Here is a 20,822-nt window from a genome sequence, read left to right as displayed (position 1 = left end):
TTGAAGTAACTTAAAAGAGGTTTGATTTGAGATTTTCCAAACTCGTTCGACATATTCTGTACGGCATTAAAACTCTTGTTACGAAATGATTATATCAAACGCGACTATGGTCTAGTCGATTTGTTTTAATTATCATGCTTCGGAATCGGTCACTACTATGTCAGTTATCTACTTAGTGCTATACTGCTATACTTAAAATGAGATAACACTTTTTGCTGAAGTAAAATAATATCTCCAAAGATCAGAGAATTTGAAATTCGCTAAAAATATGTAAATAAATTTTGAACCATACATTACCAACATTCAATTTCTAATGGTATGACTGCATTTAAATATTATATTTCAATTATGTACTTATTATAGTGTGGTTAGTGGTTTTACTATAATTGTATTACATCTAAATAAAGTTTCCCAATGTCAAGGACGATGTTCTTATTCAGCATCAAACTTGTTTTTATTTTGTATGATTTATTTTATTTATTTACTGCCCATTATCCACTATTTGTTGTCTAAGTGTCCAGACCAAACAGTCAGCAGTAAATTCAATTTAATTGATGATACAAAATTTTTTTCAATGAGTAGGTACTTCAAGTGGATTCGTTCGAGCAAAGTAAAGTTTTCTCATATTCTGTTCTCAAAAGCCTTAGAAGCTTTTGCCTTTTATCATTTATTGCGATTGACCAACTATCTCGGTACTAATAATTTCTGAACACATCGGATTCGTTTCTTGATCGCCTTTGGAAAAAGGTTTAGTGCTTTAAAAGAACGCGAAGCTATGAAGTTTTACGTTATCATCACGTTAAACACAGAAATTTTTCTAATAGTTAATTTATTATTACAGGCCCAAATTGGTTTACTTATAATATTATTGGTAGCGATGGCAGATTTTATGATTGGAACATTTGTGGGCCCACAAAGCGATGAAGCCAAAGCAAAAGGTTTCTTAGGATATGATTGTAAGTAAAATTAAGCTTGTTCCAACAATTAATTTTTATATATTTACTAGCTAACCCCGTGAACTTCGTTTCACCTACAATTAATTTATATGATTATAATTTTTTATAAGCGAATCGAAATTAACATCTGCAGCTCTGATTATTCATTTATACCAATACTATTGCTTAGCCCACCCGCTAGCGCGACCTCCGCTTAACCTACCCAATAAACACAAACTTTACTCCTATTTCTAGGACAGTTTGACACCTAAATCCCATTTGCTCGCCTTAGGGGTTGAATTCCAAAATAGCCTTTCTTACTAATACAGTGTGTATAAGGAATATCTGTACACTGCCAGTTTTGAACTATATACATATATCATTATAACAATTGTTTCCAATTTTTCGTACAATAATAAAATAGACTTGAGCAAAAGACTATTAATTTTCAAATTTAAATTATACATAGTATTTTTTTTTTTTTCAATTACTGTACTATATATTTTAAAATTTACAATATTAGTTAAATACTTATTTAAGTTTCCGATTTTCGATTTATAAAAAACATTCTTCTCACATACTGCTTGTGAGAAGAATAATTCGAACATTGATCCATGTTTGTCCATATAATTATTTACATGGCGCTTCCATATACGAACTATCCTTGAAAAATTCTTTACGACCTATTCTCATACCTACAGAATGTAAAAAAAATTCATTAAAATCGGGCAAGCCGTTTCGGAGAAGTTTAAACACAAACACTGTGATACAAAATTTTTATATATTAGATTTGATAAATTTATACATAAACTTAAAACGTTTGTCTTGCTAAATTATGTTCACTAAAGATGATTTATTTTGAAGGAGTAAAGAAATATTTTGCAAAAAATACATTACCTGCTACAAAAAGTAAACAAAAAAGAATTTTAAAATAGCTACCTTCTTCTAAGAAACCCCATTGATAGACATCAGAATTTGTATCTGCTGTCTGTTATTTACATAATGTATTTTAATTATACCACTAGTTCGATTTACATCTAGGCATATAAATATCGCGAGTCTGACAGAATAGTGGGTGTTGACCCCCACTCTCTGCAGGCAAACAACAGAAGAACTGTTGTATAAAGACATATAAAGATAACAGACATCGAAGCCACGATGCAAGTCACTTTTGTAATTTCATATAACATCTATAATACCTTTTACTTAGATGCATTGCTTAACGCATGTATTCTGTCATACTCGTGATAGTTATATGCCTAGATGTAACTCGAACATTCTGTATACTCATATTCTGCTTTTTACTAATCGTCAGAATTTCTTTAAAAAATCTCTGACAGTGTTCGCAAACATTTTTATAAGAAATTATAGGCGAAATTTTTACCAAAAACATACTTATTTGGGTTTTTTATGTAAATTTTCCTATTATTTTTAGGGGATTTATTAACGCAGAATTTTGTATCTGATTATCGAGAATCCGAAGGTGTAGAACACAATTTCTTCTCGGTATTTTCAATATTTTTTCCAGCAGCAACTGGTATATTAGCTGGAGCAAATATTTCTGGAGATCTGAAGGTATATATTCAATGATTCTAACAAAAAGAACATATGAGAGTAGATTTAATTTATATTCATGTAACAGGATCCACAAACCTCAATTCCAAAAGGAACAATTTTAGCAATTATATTAACATCATTATCATATATTGTTATGGCAATAATGGCTGGATGGACAGTTGCTCGTGATGCTACAGGAGATGTTGCAGATCTTGCAAATAATACATTTTTAAATTGTACAAATATTCATTGCGAATATGGTTTACACAACAGTTTCCAGGTAAAATTTGATTTGATTTGCCTATAAAAGGATATTATCTAAATATTTTTAATATATTACGTCCGTTACAAGCTTAGACACCGAACTATATATAATGTGTAGATACGTTAGTGATAGTCTGATAGTTTGTAATCTGTATGTGCAAGTGTGTAGAGGTAAAAAAAATGTACAATGTCGATACATGATGTCTTTTAATTGAATAAACAATAAATTGGTAGAGACGAAAAGTTGTTGTAAGATTATAGTTTAAATAATAATTTATTCATATTAAATTTAATACACTCAATTGAAATGACAACTATACTAAGATACTTTTGTTATTATATCACCATAATGTATCACCTCTAATTGAAATATAATAAATTCACAAAATATTTCACATATAACAGTGGCGGATTTAACGTGGATGCAGTAGATAAGTATCTTCATTAGGTTGCATTGAGGAAGTTGATTTCTGGACCAACATACTCTGCCCTCTCCCAATTCGAATTCAGAAAAAATAAACCTTTAAGTTGGCCAATTAATTATATTATTACCTCGGCTGTAAACCTTGAAATTATAATCAATTCGCTACACATAATTTTTTCAGATATTCATTACAAATGATGTAATATTCTATAAATTATAATTATTCACGATGTTATTGTTCTGTGCCAAATTACAAGGTATTTGAAAAACAATGGTCTTGTTAAGCATAAAACACGCTGTATACAAAATCGGCTATTTCGCCCGTGGGGCAAAAATATTTATATTATTATTTTTAACAACATTATTGGGGTTGCCTGGTTGTCCCACCACTCAAATGATCTGCGGTTCTTGGTTCATAAATTACGCTTATTATTGATACTAAACTATAATTGTTATTTCATGCTGGGTCAATAATATTTTTCATCGAGAGCGAGACTAATCATTCCCTATAAAACTATCATGGACGATACTTTTACGCTTTTAAAGCTATATAACTAAATGGATCAAATCCGTGCTCTAAATATGTCACCAGCTCTTGAATTACATTAAGTAAAACGCTAGGCCATATGTGACTCACCATCTTTTTACGTAATTATTGTTTTTGGAAGTCAATTTTTAAGCCTTTTTTTAAATCTATAAGTAAATTACCAAACATAATGTGATATACGATTACTTAAACAATGAACTTTTTTTTAGGTAATCGAATTAGTATCGATTGTAGGACCCATCATTTATGCAGGATGTTTTGCTGCTACACTTTCATCGGCACTGGCGTCATTAGTATCAGCCCCAAAAGTATTTCAAGCATTGTGTCGTGATAAATTGTATCCGAAAATTGAATGGTTCGCCAAAGGTTACGGAAGCAATAATGAACCAGTTCGTGGTTATATTTTAACATTTTTTATTGCAATTGGTTTTATTTTAATTGGTTTGTATACATTATAACTACAATATTTGTTTATAATGACATAAGTGGCAATGGCAATTTAAGGTGTGATTCCTATGCTGCGGCTGATGCGAACGTCTGAAGCATTATACTGCTACTATGAAATCTAATAATACAAGCATTGTCTCAGAAGCTGGAAGCTGGAAGGAGCCGTGCGGCTATACCTCTCTTTGAACAGTACTCAGACTCAACCACACAAAAACATTTATGCAACACTTTGTTAATACAACACCAAAACAATTAACTGATTAGTTGTCAAATATAACTTCCAAAATTGTGTTTTCAAGTGATGATGATGATAAATTAGTGGAAAATTTGTCTAAATTTCCTTGTATTTACAATGTGAGTAATAGACTGTACAAGAATCAAGTTTACCGTAAAGTTACACCCAGTTTTTCTTCAGGGGGTGGTTGGGTACTGATATCTGTGTAAAGGATCTGTTCAAATAAAATCCTTTATAAGATCCAAAACATAAGTAAATTGAGCGATGGTTATAGCCTAAGAAATTCCCAGAATTTTTTGTCATTCATCGATAAGTTTTGGAAAGAAATTTTCATCTTTCCTTCTTCAATTTCTTCAAGCATTAATAGACGTAGTAGAATATCGTGGTTACTCATTTTATTAAAGGACCGCATAAAACTGACCCTTCAGAAGAAACAGTCAAGTGCGCATCAGCCGTTTGCGTCAACCGCATCATAGGAATCATACTTAAAATGCTGAGCCATATGAAGTCATAATAAACATTTTCCTATATGCTTTTATTAATTTTGTACAAATATTTGTTATAGGGGAATTAAACTTGATTGCACCTTTGATATCAAATTTCTTCTTAGCTGCTTATACTTTAATTAATTTTTCAACATTTCATGCATCACTTGCAAAGCCTGTTGGATGGCGACCTACATTCAAGGTATTTAATTGAATTTAAAATTTTTTCATAGATATATTTGTTTATTTAATATAGTTTGAATTCCTGCCAGTTTGACGCCCAAATTGAGCATAAATTAAATCCCACCTTGACACTGACGCTATATAACGCTACCTGCATAACGAACAAATTGAACATAAATAAAAACATATTAACATTGATTGACTTTTAAGTCAAATATTTGAAATTTTACGACGAATAATATAAACTGATTTTTTTTTTCAGTATTATAGCATGTGGTTAAGTTTAGTGGGCTCTATTCTATGTGTCCTTGTCATGTTTTTAATATCATGGATAACAGCTTTATTAACTTTGTCAGTAGTAATGGCGTTATATTTAATAGTTCAATACAGAAAACCAGGTAATTTATTTTTAAATTAAACGTATATTTATTTAGTTTCAAGCAGAATATAACAACTTTTTCTCACAAGTCATGCTTTAAATAATACTTCTACTAATACGAATGGACAAGGCCAAGCCAAAGGCTGCCTTATTTTCCATGATTTAAATCAACAATTGATGATAATCATTAAAGAAAAATTCAGAACTTAAAATTAAAAAGAAGAATTCAGAACTTACTTATGATACCTGTGATAAGTTTTGTAACTTAATTTTATTTTTCACTAGCTGTGAACTGGGGATCTACAACACAAGCACAAACATATAAAAATGCATTAAATGCCGTCCATCAACTGAATAGTGTTGAAGAGCATGTAAAAAATTACCGTCCACAAATTCTTGTTTTAACTGGCTTACCTGGTACCCGACCACCCCTAGTCGACTTTGCGCATTTGTTAACTAAAAATTTATCTATGCTCGTATGTGGCCATATATCTAAGGTACGTTTTGATCATGTGACTGAAGAATAAAATAACTAAATGTTTATTAAACTATTCATAAATTTGTTGTTTTTAGGAATGTATATCAAATCGTGTACGAAATATTCTCAACCATAAAGGAAATGGTTGGTTAAAATCACACAAGATAAAAGCATTTTATACGTTTGTGGATGATTCATCATTTGAAGAAGGAGCTAAAGCTTTAATGCAAGCTTCAGGGGTTGGTAAATTGAGACCAAATATTTTATTAATGGGCTACAAATCAAATTGGAGGAAATGTCCATTAGTTGATTTAAATATGTATTTTGAAGTAATGCAGTATGTTTAATCTTTTTTTTTTTAAATTTTATTTTTCGTTTTGGTGGTTATTTAAAATCTGATAATTCAATCTAGATTAATATTTCTTTGCACTGTGCATATAGTATCGAATGATAAGGTACATGGGTGTGGTCAGCTTTTGTCAAAAGGGAACATTCAGAGTGACAGTATATCAAATAATTATAGACAGAATCAACTTGTGGTTGAACTTCAAAAGAGACTAGAAGCGTACATCAATTTTTAAAGTAAATTTTCGTTTTTAAGCAATTTTATCAATTTGAACATTGAAGAAGTTCAAAATAGAGCATATATGTTAGCAACGATGTATTCTGGTAATTTAGAAAAATGTTTTTTTGATAAATGTATCTATTTTCGTTATTATTTAACAACGATAGCTCGAGCCAGAACACTGCCTCGAACAACCTACGCGATTTTATAGGTTCTTAGAAATAAAGAACTTGAAACTAAGGAACTAAAGAAGGTCTTAATTGATAGAATTTTATTACGGGGGCGCTAATTTTTAAAACTGCCTACGGGCATAAAATTTCTTAATCCGCCTCTGAATACTTCCATTCTTTTGGTTAAACATCCTTTTTCGTTTACCGTATTTCGTTTTGTACTTTTTATTACAATTGATATAAATTGTAACTAAAAATCTATCACATCTGCTTCTGACCACCAGCTTTTATTGTACTAAAAGATATAAAATAAAGTTTCATTTGGACAAAGGACCGTAAAAGCTTGGGGAATTCAGCTAAACATATATATGCAGCAGTATCCTTAATGCTGTCTTTACAGCAGTAGGGCCTCCATCTACTATTACGTATACAATTATTTTTTATTAAATCCGCTTCCATCACCTTTTTAAATACCTTTAAATAATCTGACAGCTTCATACCAGGTTGATAAACTATATAAACTACATAATCAATTAATTAATTAAATTTTACTACAAAATCAATATTTTACATAATTAACTAATTTTAAATACAACAGTTTTAATTAACTTTCATTTCGCTATAAGTATAATAATAATAATTTATAGAAATAATACTGAAATTAAATCATTTAGGCTATAAATTAAATAATTTTGAATATTAGGTGTGTATAGCGACTTTAGTGACAATAATTTACCTCTTTATGAAACGTCACACCTTGAACAAATTGCAATAAACTAAAATATATACCGGCATAAATATGTCTACTAGCTTTGTTGCTATAAAAATTTATTTGTAATGTCTTCACTAAATGTGTTATAGTAACGAGGGTCACAGTTTTTTGTGGGGGAGAAATGATTCCTTGTTAAATGATTAATACATACTTGAAACTTTGTAAGTGGCTTTTTTTTGGCGAGTCTACCAAACTTCTGTATGCGACTTTTTTCGAGAGTGCTGCGTTTTCAAATGGGTATATCATATTTAAGCAATCGGTCTGAAAAAACGCTGCAGAGAATTGATCCGATATTATGACCACTTGATAACATTAATCATTATTCTCTAAATTCCCCAAGTCTTCTTTACAAAATATACAAATAAAATTTGGCACAAATTATTATTATGAATTGAAAAATTATTGATTACAACAAATTTTGTAATTATTGGATTTTTTAAATCTTATCATCAAAACGAAGTTATAAACCAAATTTTTATTTTTATTTAAATAAAATTCATTTATTTCAGCAAAGCGTTAGATATGCATTTAGCTGTGTGTATTCTACGATTACAAGACGGATTAGATTACAGTCGAGTATTGGGTGTTGGACTTGATGAATTTGGTAATACATCATTACTTGGCGGTGGTGCTGCACAAACACAAACAAATGTTGATCAATCTTTACGTTCACGAAGAAATAGCACAGAATCATTAATAAAAGATAACAATTTTGGACAAATTTCACAAGGTAAATTAACTTTATTTATCTATATATATACATTTATTGTTTTATTTCTTTTTGGATTGAGTATTGTGAATGTACGCATATTCCCATTTTCCAGAGTTAAAGCACAGTTTATGGAAATTTGGTGAGTTTGGTAATAAGAATGTATTATGTGTAATTTTGTAAGATTATGTAGAACATAATTTTTGTTTTAAATTTGGAAGTTGATTCTTGGTTAGTTATGTGTACTTTACTTTTTCTTACTATACTTCATTTTTGTATAATGTTTTCGTTCATAAAGAAAACAAATTTTCGAAATATTCTACGTGCATTCTTTTGAATTTTGAATAGACTAATCCTCCTTTACACTTCCATGATATTTAGAACTGTTCCTTTTTCGCAATTCGATTATGATATTTTCAGAAGGAAGCAGATTCATGTGCAGGAATCATTGAACGGTGGAGGGGGTCTGTTAAAAATTTAGTTCATCATGTTAGATCATAGTCAATAAAAACAAGAAACTCTTTATTCGAGTAAATGAACATTTTATTAGGTGAAAATGTGATAATCAGCCATTATTTTCAAGAAGGTAATTTCTCGAAGTAAAGGAAAAAACTTTTCTTAAACTCGCATCGAACTATACACCGCGATGTATATTGAGCGAGGCTAAATCGAGAGTTTTCGCCAAAGTTATGCGCGTCTCCATCAAAACAGTCTCCATCAAAATTTTGCATTTTGTTGGACAAAATACAAGCAAATTTTGAATATTACGATGATTCAAAAATCAAATCTGTAAATGTATGAGAAACAATCGATGTACGGTATGCAGATTGTGATCCGGAAATAATACTTACCTGAATCTGTCTATATTATCCATTCCAGCGTTGAGTTTACTTTAACGAGAGCTATGGCTCCCGTAATTCCATGTCGTATTCATCGCAGATTTCACTCACGGTTTTGAAAATTTTTCTGAACTCTTCTCCAGCGTTCGCTCTTCTTTCAATCCAAATCTGTTTCGTAGTATCAGCCAGTTCGGTAGCCTCGTCAAGTTCCTTTTTTTTTTTAGAAGTACTGACTTAGTAGAAATGCGTTTCATAAATAGCTGCATTTATAGGACTTTATTTTTAATTCAAATTTATGTGGAGAGATTCTCGATAAGGGGGTGGCCCCCAACCTCCCATGCACACATTTCGGTATGTTGTAATAAAATGGGTAGTAACAAATTCATTTTTAAATAGATGTGGTATTTTTGTCTGCTTTATAAGATATTATACTTAGGAATGTCATGTAATATTTCACTAAACTTGTGTGTAGATTGGTAGGAGTTTGAATATCAAACTACAAAAGACTAATAATAAGTGGAGATTAACTGTGGTGCTAATAAAATAAATCAAGTAAAACTTAGACTTTTTACAATTTTCAGGAATATAATAATAGATACACATTAATACTAATAAAGAACCAATTTTAATTTTTAGCAAGCAGTTCAAGTGACATATCAATGCCTGTGACACCAACTTCAAATCGACTAAGAAACAATGTGAGTGTATGTCCAAACCCAGAAGACGAAACAGTTAATATATCAAAAACTACAGAAACATCGAAGGATTCAAATAAAGATGAATATAAGGGACCAGGTGGAACTGAACTTCCAAAAGATATAATCAATAACTTGTGCCAATTTCAACGGAAACAAAAGAAAACAACTATTGACGTGTGGTGGCTTTATGATGATGGCGGTTTGTATTCTTAATTTATCATTAACCCAGTCTGTGGAATATCAATCCATAAAGATCATTAATACAGATTTTTTAGTTGATAAATTAAACATCATACCAAGCTGAACAAAAACACGAAAGAACAAGGGACTAAAATATAAAAGGCTAATAGACCTGAAGAAGAGTTGAAATATTGAAGAGGACTCTTATTTCATAAAAAAAAATTTTAAGTTGTATTAATGACTTTTCTCAATTTTCAATCAATGGAATGAATTTCTACAGACTGAGCTATATCAATTTTATTACTATTTATCAAATTTATTTACAAAATTCAAATATTTTATAGGTTTAACATTACTTCTTCCGTATATTATCAGCACAAGACATACATGGTCTGGTTGTAGATTGCGTGTTTTTGCGTTAGCAAATAAACAATCAGAATTGGAATGTGAGCAAAGAAATATGGCTTCATTACTTGCTAAATTTCGTATCGATTATTCTGATTTGCTAATTATACCAGATATAACACGAAAACCGCATGATAATACCCGAGCATTCTTTGAGACATTGGTGACAGATTTTCGAGTACCATTGGTTGATGGGGATCCTGATAGTGGTAATTTCTTTTTTCTTAAATTTTTATTCATGAAATTATGTTAACAAATTATCTGAAAATACTGAAAACAACCCAAGGTTGTTAAGCAAAAATCTGAAATTATTTATTTCCAATCGTTTGATGTTCGTTGCATGTAAATGAAGAAATAGGAAATGTGCTAATTTATTAAAAATGAATTAAGCTTATTTTTCAATATATATTTACTTTTTATTTTTACAGCGCCAATATCAGAAGCCGATTTGATTGCAATGAAGGATAAGACAAATCGTCATTTACGATTACGTGAATTACTGTTACAACATTCACAAGATGCTGGTTTAGTTGTAATGACGCTGCCAATGCCAAGGAAGAATATCGTGTCCGCTCCTTTATATTTAGCTTGGTTAGAAGTCCTTACAAGAGATATGCCACCATTTTTACTAGTACGAGGGAATCATACGTCCGTATTAACATTCTATTCATAGAAATTTAAATATTCTCATTACGTTTATTAAAATAAGTAATTTAGACATTTCTTTCATTTGATAAGTTATGTTTTTTTCTTTGGTATTAAAACGGTTGCTTCCAACTCAATTTTTAAATGTATTTATATTGTGAGGTTGTGCTTTTTAGTAAGTGTCTTTTGTAATCATTTTATTCAAATTTTAAATTTAGTTCATACGAATTCATAAAACTGTACAAAAACAATAAATATTTAAAATTTTACTTCAGTTTATATTTTAAGGGATATAGAAAAAATAAAAATTCTCCAAAGACCAACATAGGTACAAAATTCTAAGACGAAATGAATCAGCTAATCAATTTCAAGTATTCCATCTTCCAATTTGAACAAATGGGGCCCGCCGAAATGGCCTAAAACGTTTCGGACTCAGTTTATTTCATGACTTACGATCGTTTAACTTTGAAGCATTTAAAAATGCATATCGCTATCCAATATTATTGTCATGGCTTATCGTAAATTTCTATTATAGATTCACATTGCCTGGAAGTTGTAAACAAGTGCGATCTAATAATATTATATCCAAGGTAATAAAGTAGACTTTATAAATTTTCTGGTGTGTTATTTGATATATCATATCTCGTACACTTTTTGAGTTTGGAATTAAAATGACAAAAAATTTAAAAGCATTTTTTTTGTTTCTAAAATACTAATTTTGTAAATTTGTGCGCCTGTGGAAATTGCAGATTTATTTATTTAATTTTATCTCAATATGGATAGGGAGATATGCGAGAAACCAATAAATGTGTAAAATCGATCACAATATTTGGTGGCGTCATGTATCTTTCATAATCCCTCATATATTGCAATACAGAATCGAAAAAGAAGATCTCGACTTGCACTAAAGCTTAAGACATAAAAAATGGAATACTTGCCTGTGATTGGTTAATTTTCTTACTCCTTTTTATGTGTCCTGGCCTTAAATAAGTATCCTAAAGGAGTGGAACAATCTCCATTAAGTCAAGTGAGTTTATATTTTGCTTAATTAATGATAGAATCTCAAATCATTTTTTAGTATTTTATCATTGTCATAAATTTTTAAGATTTTAGAGCAGATTTTAATGAAAATTTTATAAATGTATTATTTTTATTAGCGAATTTTAAAAAAATAATTAAGGAACCTAGTGTAATTAAGTTATTTAATGTAAATCTGAATAAATTAGTAGGCTGATAAGTGAACAGACACAAGTAGGAACTAAAATTAAGTAAGTTATTTGGTTTATTAACCGGTCAAATAAATTTCTGAATAATAATTAACTAAATATTTTTAAAACAGAGAGTATTTTTTTTAAAAGAACCATTTCATTTCATTTAATATTTGCATATCCCGCGTTATGCTTAATAGCTCCGGTTATATGTTGTAGATATGCTAGATGGCATTAAAAACTTATTTGGTTAATTTTCCGGTAATTTACCAAAAGGTTATTGGTAAATTAAGTAAAATATATATTTTACTGGTAAAATCGCATGCCTAACTACAATAATAGAGCTAGTACTCGTCTTTCAGCAAATAATTTCAACAAATTCCTCATCTAAGTGAAATCGTCACCCGCTTAGTGTCTGTGTGCGCCTTGCATAAAAATTACTGAAGAGGTTGTGGTGCGGCTTTTTGCTCAGTATAGAAAGTCACTTAGAGAAACTTGTCTGCCTCACTCTTCGAGTAATAAATATTTTGCACATCTATTTAGTTTAATATTCAACTAGCAAAGCTTTTGAGAGAGAGAGGCATGATTTCCATATACCACATACTTATTGGAAAATTTCCGAAACATACATCAGTATACTGGCCAGTAGTAATGACGTCATGAATCTGACACCATCTTGTACTGGTCTGCCGCGATATTGTGCTGGTGAGAACAGTATAAAATACACCATGCATTTATAACTATATGTAATATGTAAATTAATTCTAATAATCATAAATATTATTGATAACTCTCCGTCCATTTGTGACGTATTGTATGTAAAGGCTTTTAGTCAATTAAAAACTTAGCTGAAAAATTTTGCATATTGTAAAGACAATTATGAAATCTAAACATTTTTATTAGTAAAAACTTTATGTTTCGCTTTATTTTTGTAATTTAAATTTGTATATTATTAGACAATTAATTAAGTATAGAACAATTAAAATATTTGAAAAATATGAAATAAATAGTAATTTACCATATATGTCTTATTTTAAACAATCCAGAATGGTTTTTTGAAAAAATGTCCCAAATATACAAGAATTGTTCTATTTCGCTTGCAAGAAGAACGGTAAAACTTTACTTAGAAAAATATTCTTTATAAAATAGCATACAAGTTTGGAAACATTTGTTCGTAAACTTTATGATCCTCCTAATAAAACAATTTGTACTTGCGTCTTTTTGATCAACTGGATTGTTAAAAATAGGACACATGGTATAATTTATTTTGAATACAAATAAGTAAGATAATTTTTTTTTTAAATATATGCATTTATCGAAAGCCAAATCTGTTTCCTAAATTTTTTCGCCTATGACCCTTTTTTAACATGTTTTTATAAACCCATAAAAACAAATTTTTATTATACTTCCTTTCTTTGTTAAAATTTGTATCGTCACCACGAGTCTACTTGCAAAATTTTAGCTTGATTGGATTTCGGGAAAAGGGTTAAAAATCGATTCAAAATTTTTCAGCAGACAAGCAGACACTTCGAGTTAAAAGAAAAGGAGTAAAAATAACAATATGCAAGTATAAAAAAATTTGCATTTTCATTAGCGGAGGGCGAATATACTCTCCAGGAGTCCCCCTATAAATTTGGATTCTTTCTCTCGGAGTCCCCAATTTTCTTTTATTTGAGGTATAAATCTTACGGCTCTCCACTACTTGTATATTTTTCTTGATAATACGATTCGGTTTTTTTTCGTTACGACCATTTTTGATTAAGATTCAAATATATAAGAAGGTTTTAACCAATTATTTCAGTAAGTGGTATTTTCATTGATTAATCTACTTGCTGCAACATATCACTTTTTATAAATTATATAAATTCTATATTTGTTAACATGATAATCACATGATTACTAAAGGAAATTATTTTTTTATTTGCGATCTATTTAATCGTTATTTAGTATTTTAATAGAAAGCATACTTATTAAATTCCTACATGCATTTTAATTGATATAAGATAAAATCAAAACATGCATATTTCATATATAAACCGTATACAACTGTTCGAATTACCAAGAGGAGAAGCAAAACAAGAATTTTTTATTTAAAAATGGGCAAATCAGATATTTTGGGCTGAAAATATTCATTAATTCAACAGTATTTTAGCATAAGCACAAACTTTGCCAACTAAATCAATGATAAGTCTAGGTCCAGAGAGCTAGGCAGCTGCTAGCTGATATGCTCGGTTCTCGGTATGCCCATGAGCACAATGAAGCAACATTTTTATAAATAGTAAGATCCCTGGAAAACAAACGATTGCTATGGAATAATATAAAATAACGATGGAAATTCAAAATACCATCTGTAAACAATCTGTTATAAAATAATTTTTAGGGCCAAAAACTCGCTTATTGACACTTCGGATTGGAATTTTGGCGACGTCACTAATCTGAAGCATCATTAAAATATTTTAATATCAAAATAGTTAAAATTTACATATGAGATATGATATATTAATTTTATTACAAAAATATGCTTATTGTTAGTCTAAGAGGTAGAATGTCCAAAAAGTTTCTTTATTCGAATCGATCCGAAAAATGAAATTAAAAATTAAAATTATAAATCGAAATTTTTTTATTAAAGATTTTAGTTAAATTTGGCATATCAAACATTTCTCGACAAATTTTCTTATTTTGCTTTTTTTTGCCATAGACAAATTTAAAAAAAATTTGGTTTAAGGGCTTAAAAGGAATGTTGAAACACAATTTTTGTGGTCCAAAAAATTTTAACGTCTCTTTTTATCCACTTGAATCAATCATGATGTTACGATCGATAAATCTACTTTTCGAAGCTTCGAACCAATTTGGAACCTTTTATCTTTTATAGTTTGGCAAAAATTCTTTGGAAACTTGGGGAAACTGTTAAAAAAAACGGGAACAGAAGTTAAAATCATGCAAAGATAATTTTCATTATAGACACATATCATGCCATTATATTCTGGACTAATAATAAAATTTTCAAAAATATTATTTTTATTCATTAAATTATTATTTGTTTTATTCATCATCATATGTTGATAAAGTATTTCTCAAAGGAATAATTAATAGCTGGGCGTTACATATAATTGTTTTTGATGCTATTAAATTGATAAATTTCAACTTTCAATATTTTTACCATGTTAGTACTATGTTAAAAACAAAATTATTTTTATAAAATTTTACATGAAAAATTTGAGCACATGACAAGGTGCTCCAAGACACTTCATAAGTTGATAAAAACCTACTTATGAGTTAATGAAAGTGTGGTAGCTCCTGACTTGATGAAACAGACGTTAAGGGTTTTCGCGACCCTCGTTGATTACGTAAGTATAATGATTCACAAAACCCGCTGGATCAAATTTAAATGACGCGGTCTTTACAAAATACTAACATTGTCTGTATGGCAAAAGTAAAAAATGATTGAAATTCATTTTCTTCATCAACAACTTTTTCCATTGCTTCAACTTTTCTTAATTTTTTTTATAGATCTCTATTTCCTAGCCATTGTATATCAAAACTACAAGTAAAAATTGTTGCCGTTTAGTTTCCAATTAATTTTAATTCACTAGGATTCTTCGCAATATATCTAGTTTCCTACTCTAATAATATGTTTTGAGATATATACCCACCCACTTCACTGGACTTAAAAGTAAAAACCACCGCTTCATATCCTCCACGTCTCTTGATCTTACTTATCCCCCTTCCATAACACTCGAAGGGATTGTTTTACACAGATAAAATTCATTGAGTTCATTGAATCAGAAAAGATGGCCATGAACTGTTTGATATTTACTATTTTAAATTTTTTACAGAAATCTATAATTTATGGTTCAAAATTATGATCATAGATGGAACAGTAAAATTTCAGATTAAATTAATTTTTTTTAAATATATCTTTATAAATTATAGCTTATGTGTTATTCTGATGTATGAGCTATATTGTTGTACAGTTTCATTCAAATCCATTCGGTAGTTTTTAAGTGAAAGCGTAACAAACAAACAAACATCTTTACAGTCAACTTTATAATATATAGGGATTTAATTTACATAGAATATTGATATTAACTTTTATTATGAATTACTGTGAATATTCTTTGGTTTAAGTATATGTTCATGTTCGATAAAACGTTTCAATTACTTCAGTACATAGAGATACAAATTATTATTATTAATATTATTAAAGAGTTTAACAAATTTTTTATAATATAAAATAAATAATGTATAATGCATATAATAAGTAATATTTGTTTAAATAATTAACAACTTTCATTTCAATCTAATATTAGGAAATTAATTTTATGTAAAGAATACTATGTACTTCCTATTTTAATTTTAAAATTTGTGGTTTATTCAGGTGTTTTCAAATATCAAATTAGAATACGAATAGTTATTATATTTCTTCTATCTCCTATTTTTCTTTAAATCATCTCTTATATTTCGATATGAAAAATTTATGTTACAATTCTGCCGTAATTTGAGTAAAGGGCGTATCTTTAAAAAAGTTTTGAGTTTGACCGTTTGACGCGAGGGAGTTTTTAAGCTGTTTCTCTTATTGATGCCTCTCTTTGATGTAAATTATTATTTCCGAAGGTGATTTTAATATAATATAATAATATTATGTGTCTCTTTTGTTCGAAACATAAAAAAAATAAAAAAAATTAAAAATATCGAATTACATGTATACCTATTGTTAATTGTGTTAAATAATTTAACCTTATTAAATATTCGGATTTTGAAATACAAATTGAAGCAAGGATTATGTCATGATTCCATCCTACTGCAAAGTGTATCACACTTGTTACTAAATTAGTTTCATTGATATGTATTTAGATTTTTTGTCACCATAAACGATTATTTTTTAAAGAATTTTGTTGCACCATATTTAATTTAATTTGTGTTTAACATAACAATTCCATTAATGATTCTAAAGTTATACAAGTGAAATCATACAAAATTTAAATTTGAAGTGCATTTTCTTTAGACAAAAGACGCGCAGAATTGACTTGATAAATAATTATCTATTATTTTTTAAAATTAATTTTTTATAAAAAATGATTGAATGATTGATTGGAATTAAAACACAAACAACAAATGTTAAATTTGTATTACTTATATCTATTTTTGCATAATCCATTTTTTTGGATTCCATAATTTATAACTTAATTTTCCATAAAAACAAGTTGAAAAATGTGAGTTTAGCGTAATTCCGATTGGGGCTCACTGCCTCAACGGGTGTAAATACGTTACTACCGGTTTTTTTTATTCAAAAATATAACTATTTTTTATTAATGATTAATAATAAAAAGGAATTATAAATTTAAAAAAAAGTTACTGAAATATACTTTAGATGAATTATTCTTTCATTTCTATATTAATTTGGGATCAAAAAAAATTAATGCAAGTTCTGTATTAAACGGTATTAAACTTCCTGCCCTGTTTATTTTTGAATTTCGATTGATACACGTCCTACTGGTTGCTTCGAAATTTTTAACTCATGCTTTATTTAATAAACACTAGAGAATTGATTAACTATAATTAATTCTGTGAAATTGGTAAGAACGAAAGAGATCTATTCTGAACCAAATGCATGACTACAGAAGTGCAAAAATTTATGGCTCATCCTGTATTAAGGTTTAATGTTAGAAAAGACATAACTTCTGCCAGTATTAGATAGATACCAATACATAATTTATTTAATTTAATATTAAATATTAATTTTACATAATATTTGATAAGCAAGAATGATTGTCATTTTTACAGATGATTAATAAAATTAAAATTATTATTTGGAAAATTTTACATAAATACTTTGAATTAATAATAATAATCATTGATTATATAATGGTACAGTACCATCATGGGTAATTTTTGTCACGTCGGATAGTCCAAACTACCAAAGCTGCCTTCTTCGATGTAGCAAAACTATTAAATGCAAGTAAATTATGTGATTTAGATAAATTTTTTAAAGTTCTTTTTTACTTCCAAACACGCAGTAAAATAGAGGTAATGTTTTCAATCCAAGAATAGGGGATAATCATGATGTTGAATTGGCCATATTACCCATAAAAATATAAAACTAGATTTGATACCATGACAAAATTTGAAAGTGAAAATTAAAATTGATTAAAAAACGAGGAAGATATAAGCAATCAAAGACTTGCATTCAAAGGTTGTCCATCTCACTTTAGCAAAACAAAGTTTTATATGTAGTCTCTATGGCTATACCCACGTATGACGTCACTAGTGGGTATCTTCTTCTTTGTTTAATTAGGAATTTTAAACTTTCATATCTTGCATACAAGTAAAGATTTTCAAAAACCAATTTCAGTTTATGAGATAAATTTTTGTATTCTAAATATGTATTTCGACTGCAATGTAGTCATCAGTAGTATAAATAAAATAATCGTAATTGTTCTCCCGAGAGATGTTACTCGTCGAGAGATGTTACTGTTTTGGCTTTGACTTATATCGGAAAAAATGGACCGATAAAAATTTCGCTAACAGTGTCCCATTTTTGAAGTCAAGGGCTAAATACTTCAGAACCCAATCAACTCCTCTATAGTCTACAAACTCAACCAACAACCTTGTAATTACCACAATACTCCGGGCCTATAAAATTTTCGGTCTATTCTTCCCGGATCTATTTTTCCGAGTCTATTTTTTTAGATTACCGTTTTATAAAAATAACGTGTGAAGCTGTTTGAAAAAAAAACACAACGCGGTATTTTACTCCAAATCTTGAATCATCAAAAGTTAACGCTTGCTCAGTACTCACTCACTATAAAAGTATGATATCCTTAGATTACCTATAAGTCTCAACGATGCCAGTTAAGGGTAAAATTTTTTAGATAAAAAGATATTTTATAATAAATAAATAGAAATAAAATAATATACAATTACTATTATCAGGTATTTGAAAATGGCGTGAAAGCTGTGTGTATTAACTGTAACAAAACCACGTATATTTAACAGCCGTGTCGATTAACCACAGCGCTCTTAATGCATGCATACTTCTTGTTTCTTACATTATAAAATTCTTGATTACTTACTTGCCTCTATATACAGACTTCAATTTCATGTAAAACACGGAAGTTAACTGTTTGTTGCCCTATTCAATCGATATTTGTTATGATTTGTAAATGTTAATACTACTCCTTGCATTTGCGCTTCTTAAAACACTATAGAACTTACTTAAAAAATCCCCCAGACCCTCTGGGACCTTCCTTTCTATTATAATATGCATACATCGTGATCTTTATCTCTAACCAACTCGCAAAATGTACATCTTCTCGATTCTGATTATTCATACTTACATAAAATTGATTTATTCTAACTTACCTCGAACCACCCCGCGGATTCCATTCAATATATAATCCTTACAATTTAGTCTAGAAAACAGTGTCGTAGAAAATATGTGATTGTTTTTGCACTAAAAATTGTATTTATATTTACTTAAAAGCAAAATATAGTCGCTCTATTAGCTCAGTTTAGGGTAGCGGGTTCGGGTTCGGGTTCGTTGTGATGGGCTGGTGTAGTGCATGGTATATGCATGAAGGAGGTGCATTCAGCCTCTGAAATTGAGGAGCTGATAAATGAAATTATCAGCGGAAAGGTGGTAAAACACATATATGGTATCAAAATGGGCTCTATAGCCTAAAGTTAATCAATTTTATTGTTGTATAAAAACGACTGTAGTTAGAATAATGTAATTGAAGAGAGGTAACTATATTAACAGAATTTGAAACAACACTTCGTGAACCATGTATATATTGTATGAGAAATAGTTGAGTGGTACATTAAAAATGACACATAATATTAAAAATCACGACAAATTTGTACAATCTTAACTTGCATATTTGTTAAAAACATTTTTACCTGGGCGAAGTTATTTATAAATTCTAAAGCGGACATTTATAGTTGTTATATAGAGGTTATATGGCTGACTGGTGAACACAAAATTTTTTCCTTTTTATTAATATAAATATAATTTTAAATTTATTGTAAGTTATTATTTCATTCATAACTCTTTTTATTGATATAAAGGTTGGCTTTTAAAGAAAATTTAATTAAATACATTCTTTATATACCTCTAGATAAAACTTTAGATGAAATTATTGTAGTAACAGTTAACTAATTGATTCCTAAAAACATTTTTTATTCATTATCCACGTTCCTGATAAAATCCCCATAACAATTATTTAATATCATGGATGAAAGTAATTTTTCCAATAAATTTATAATTTTGAATAATTAGGTATTACTGAGGACAAAATGAATACAAAAAAAAAAAAAAAAAAAAAAACAAGATCAGGATAAGTCGAAATGAAGTTTTGCAATAAAAGAGTTTAGAAAGATTAATATCGAACGAGTTAAAATAAACCGTTCAAATTTTCTAGGGTCCCATCACATGAAGATTTTATAATCGAGTTTATGAAGAAATAAACATGATAAGTTACTGAGCAAAAATAGATGTGGAAAGAATGTATCTAAAATCTTCTTTCCTTTCAAAAAATAATATAATTTTTAATCTTTGAATTATGATTTACAAGTATGTCACCTTAAAATTGCTTTTCGCTGTTTGATCTTTTAGAATCTTCAAGAAGTTTCTTTACCTATATATTTGATTACCTAGTATACCTCATAGTCGTTTGTGATGATCTAGTGACCGAACTT

The 20,822-nt window shown here is 29.0% G+C and overlaps 1 protein-coding gene across 1 annotated transcript in view; it reads left to right on the top strand.

The window, feature by feature from the left end:
- The window catches only part of LOC123298560 (bumetanide-sensitive sodium-(potassium)-chloride cotransporter), a 33,503-nt gene extending 20,462 nt beyond the window's left edge, over positions 1 to 13,041 (top strand). Inside the window, exons 6-17 of the mRNA XM_044880600.1 lie at positions 842 to 956; positions 2,371 to 2,510; positions 2,578 to 2,772; positions 3,937 to 4,168; positions 4,975 to 5,096; positions 5,340 to 5,475; positions 5,742 to 5,953; positions 6,030 to 6,271; positions 7,951 to 8,171; positions 9,626 to 9,886; positions 10,212 to 10,481; positions 10,701 to 13,041. Of these exons, the coding sequence (XP_044736535.1) occupies positions 842 to 956; positions 2,371 to 2,510; positions 2,578 to 2,772; positions 3,937 to 4,168; positions 4,975 to 5,096; positions 5,340 to 5,475; positions 5,742 to 5,953; positions 6,030 to 6,271; positions 7,951 to 8,171; positions 9,626 to 9,886; positions 10,212 to 10,481; positions 10,701 to 10,945 (2,391 nt within the window). The 3' untranslated portion in view covers positions 10,946 to 13,041. The remainder of the gene's footprint in view (positions 1 to 841; positions 957 to 2,370; positions 2,511 to 2,577; positions 2,773 to 3,936; positions 4,169 to 4,974; positions 5,097 to 5,339; positions 5,476 to 5,741; positions 5,954 to 6,029; positions 6,272 to 7,950; positions 8,172 to 9,625; positions 9,887 to 10,211; positions 10,482 to 10,700) is intronic.
- The last annotated feature ends 7,781 nt before the right edge of the window (positions 13,042 to 20,822 follow it).

The sequence above is a fragment of the Chrysoperla carnea genome, chromosome 4, assembly GCF_905475395.1.
Source record: "Chrysoperla carnea chromosome 4, inChrCarn1.1, whole genome shotgun sequence".
In the NCBI taxonomy this organism is placed as follows: domain Eukaryota; kingdom Metazoa; phylum Arthropoda; class Insecta; order Neuroptera; family Chrysopidae; genus Chrysoperla; species Chrysoperla carnea.
This window is presented reverse-complemented; position numbering and strand designations above follow the sequence as displayed.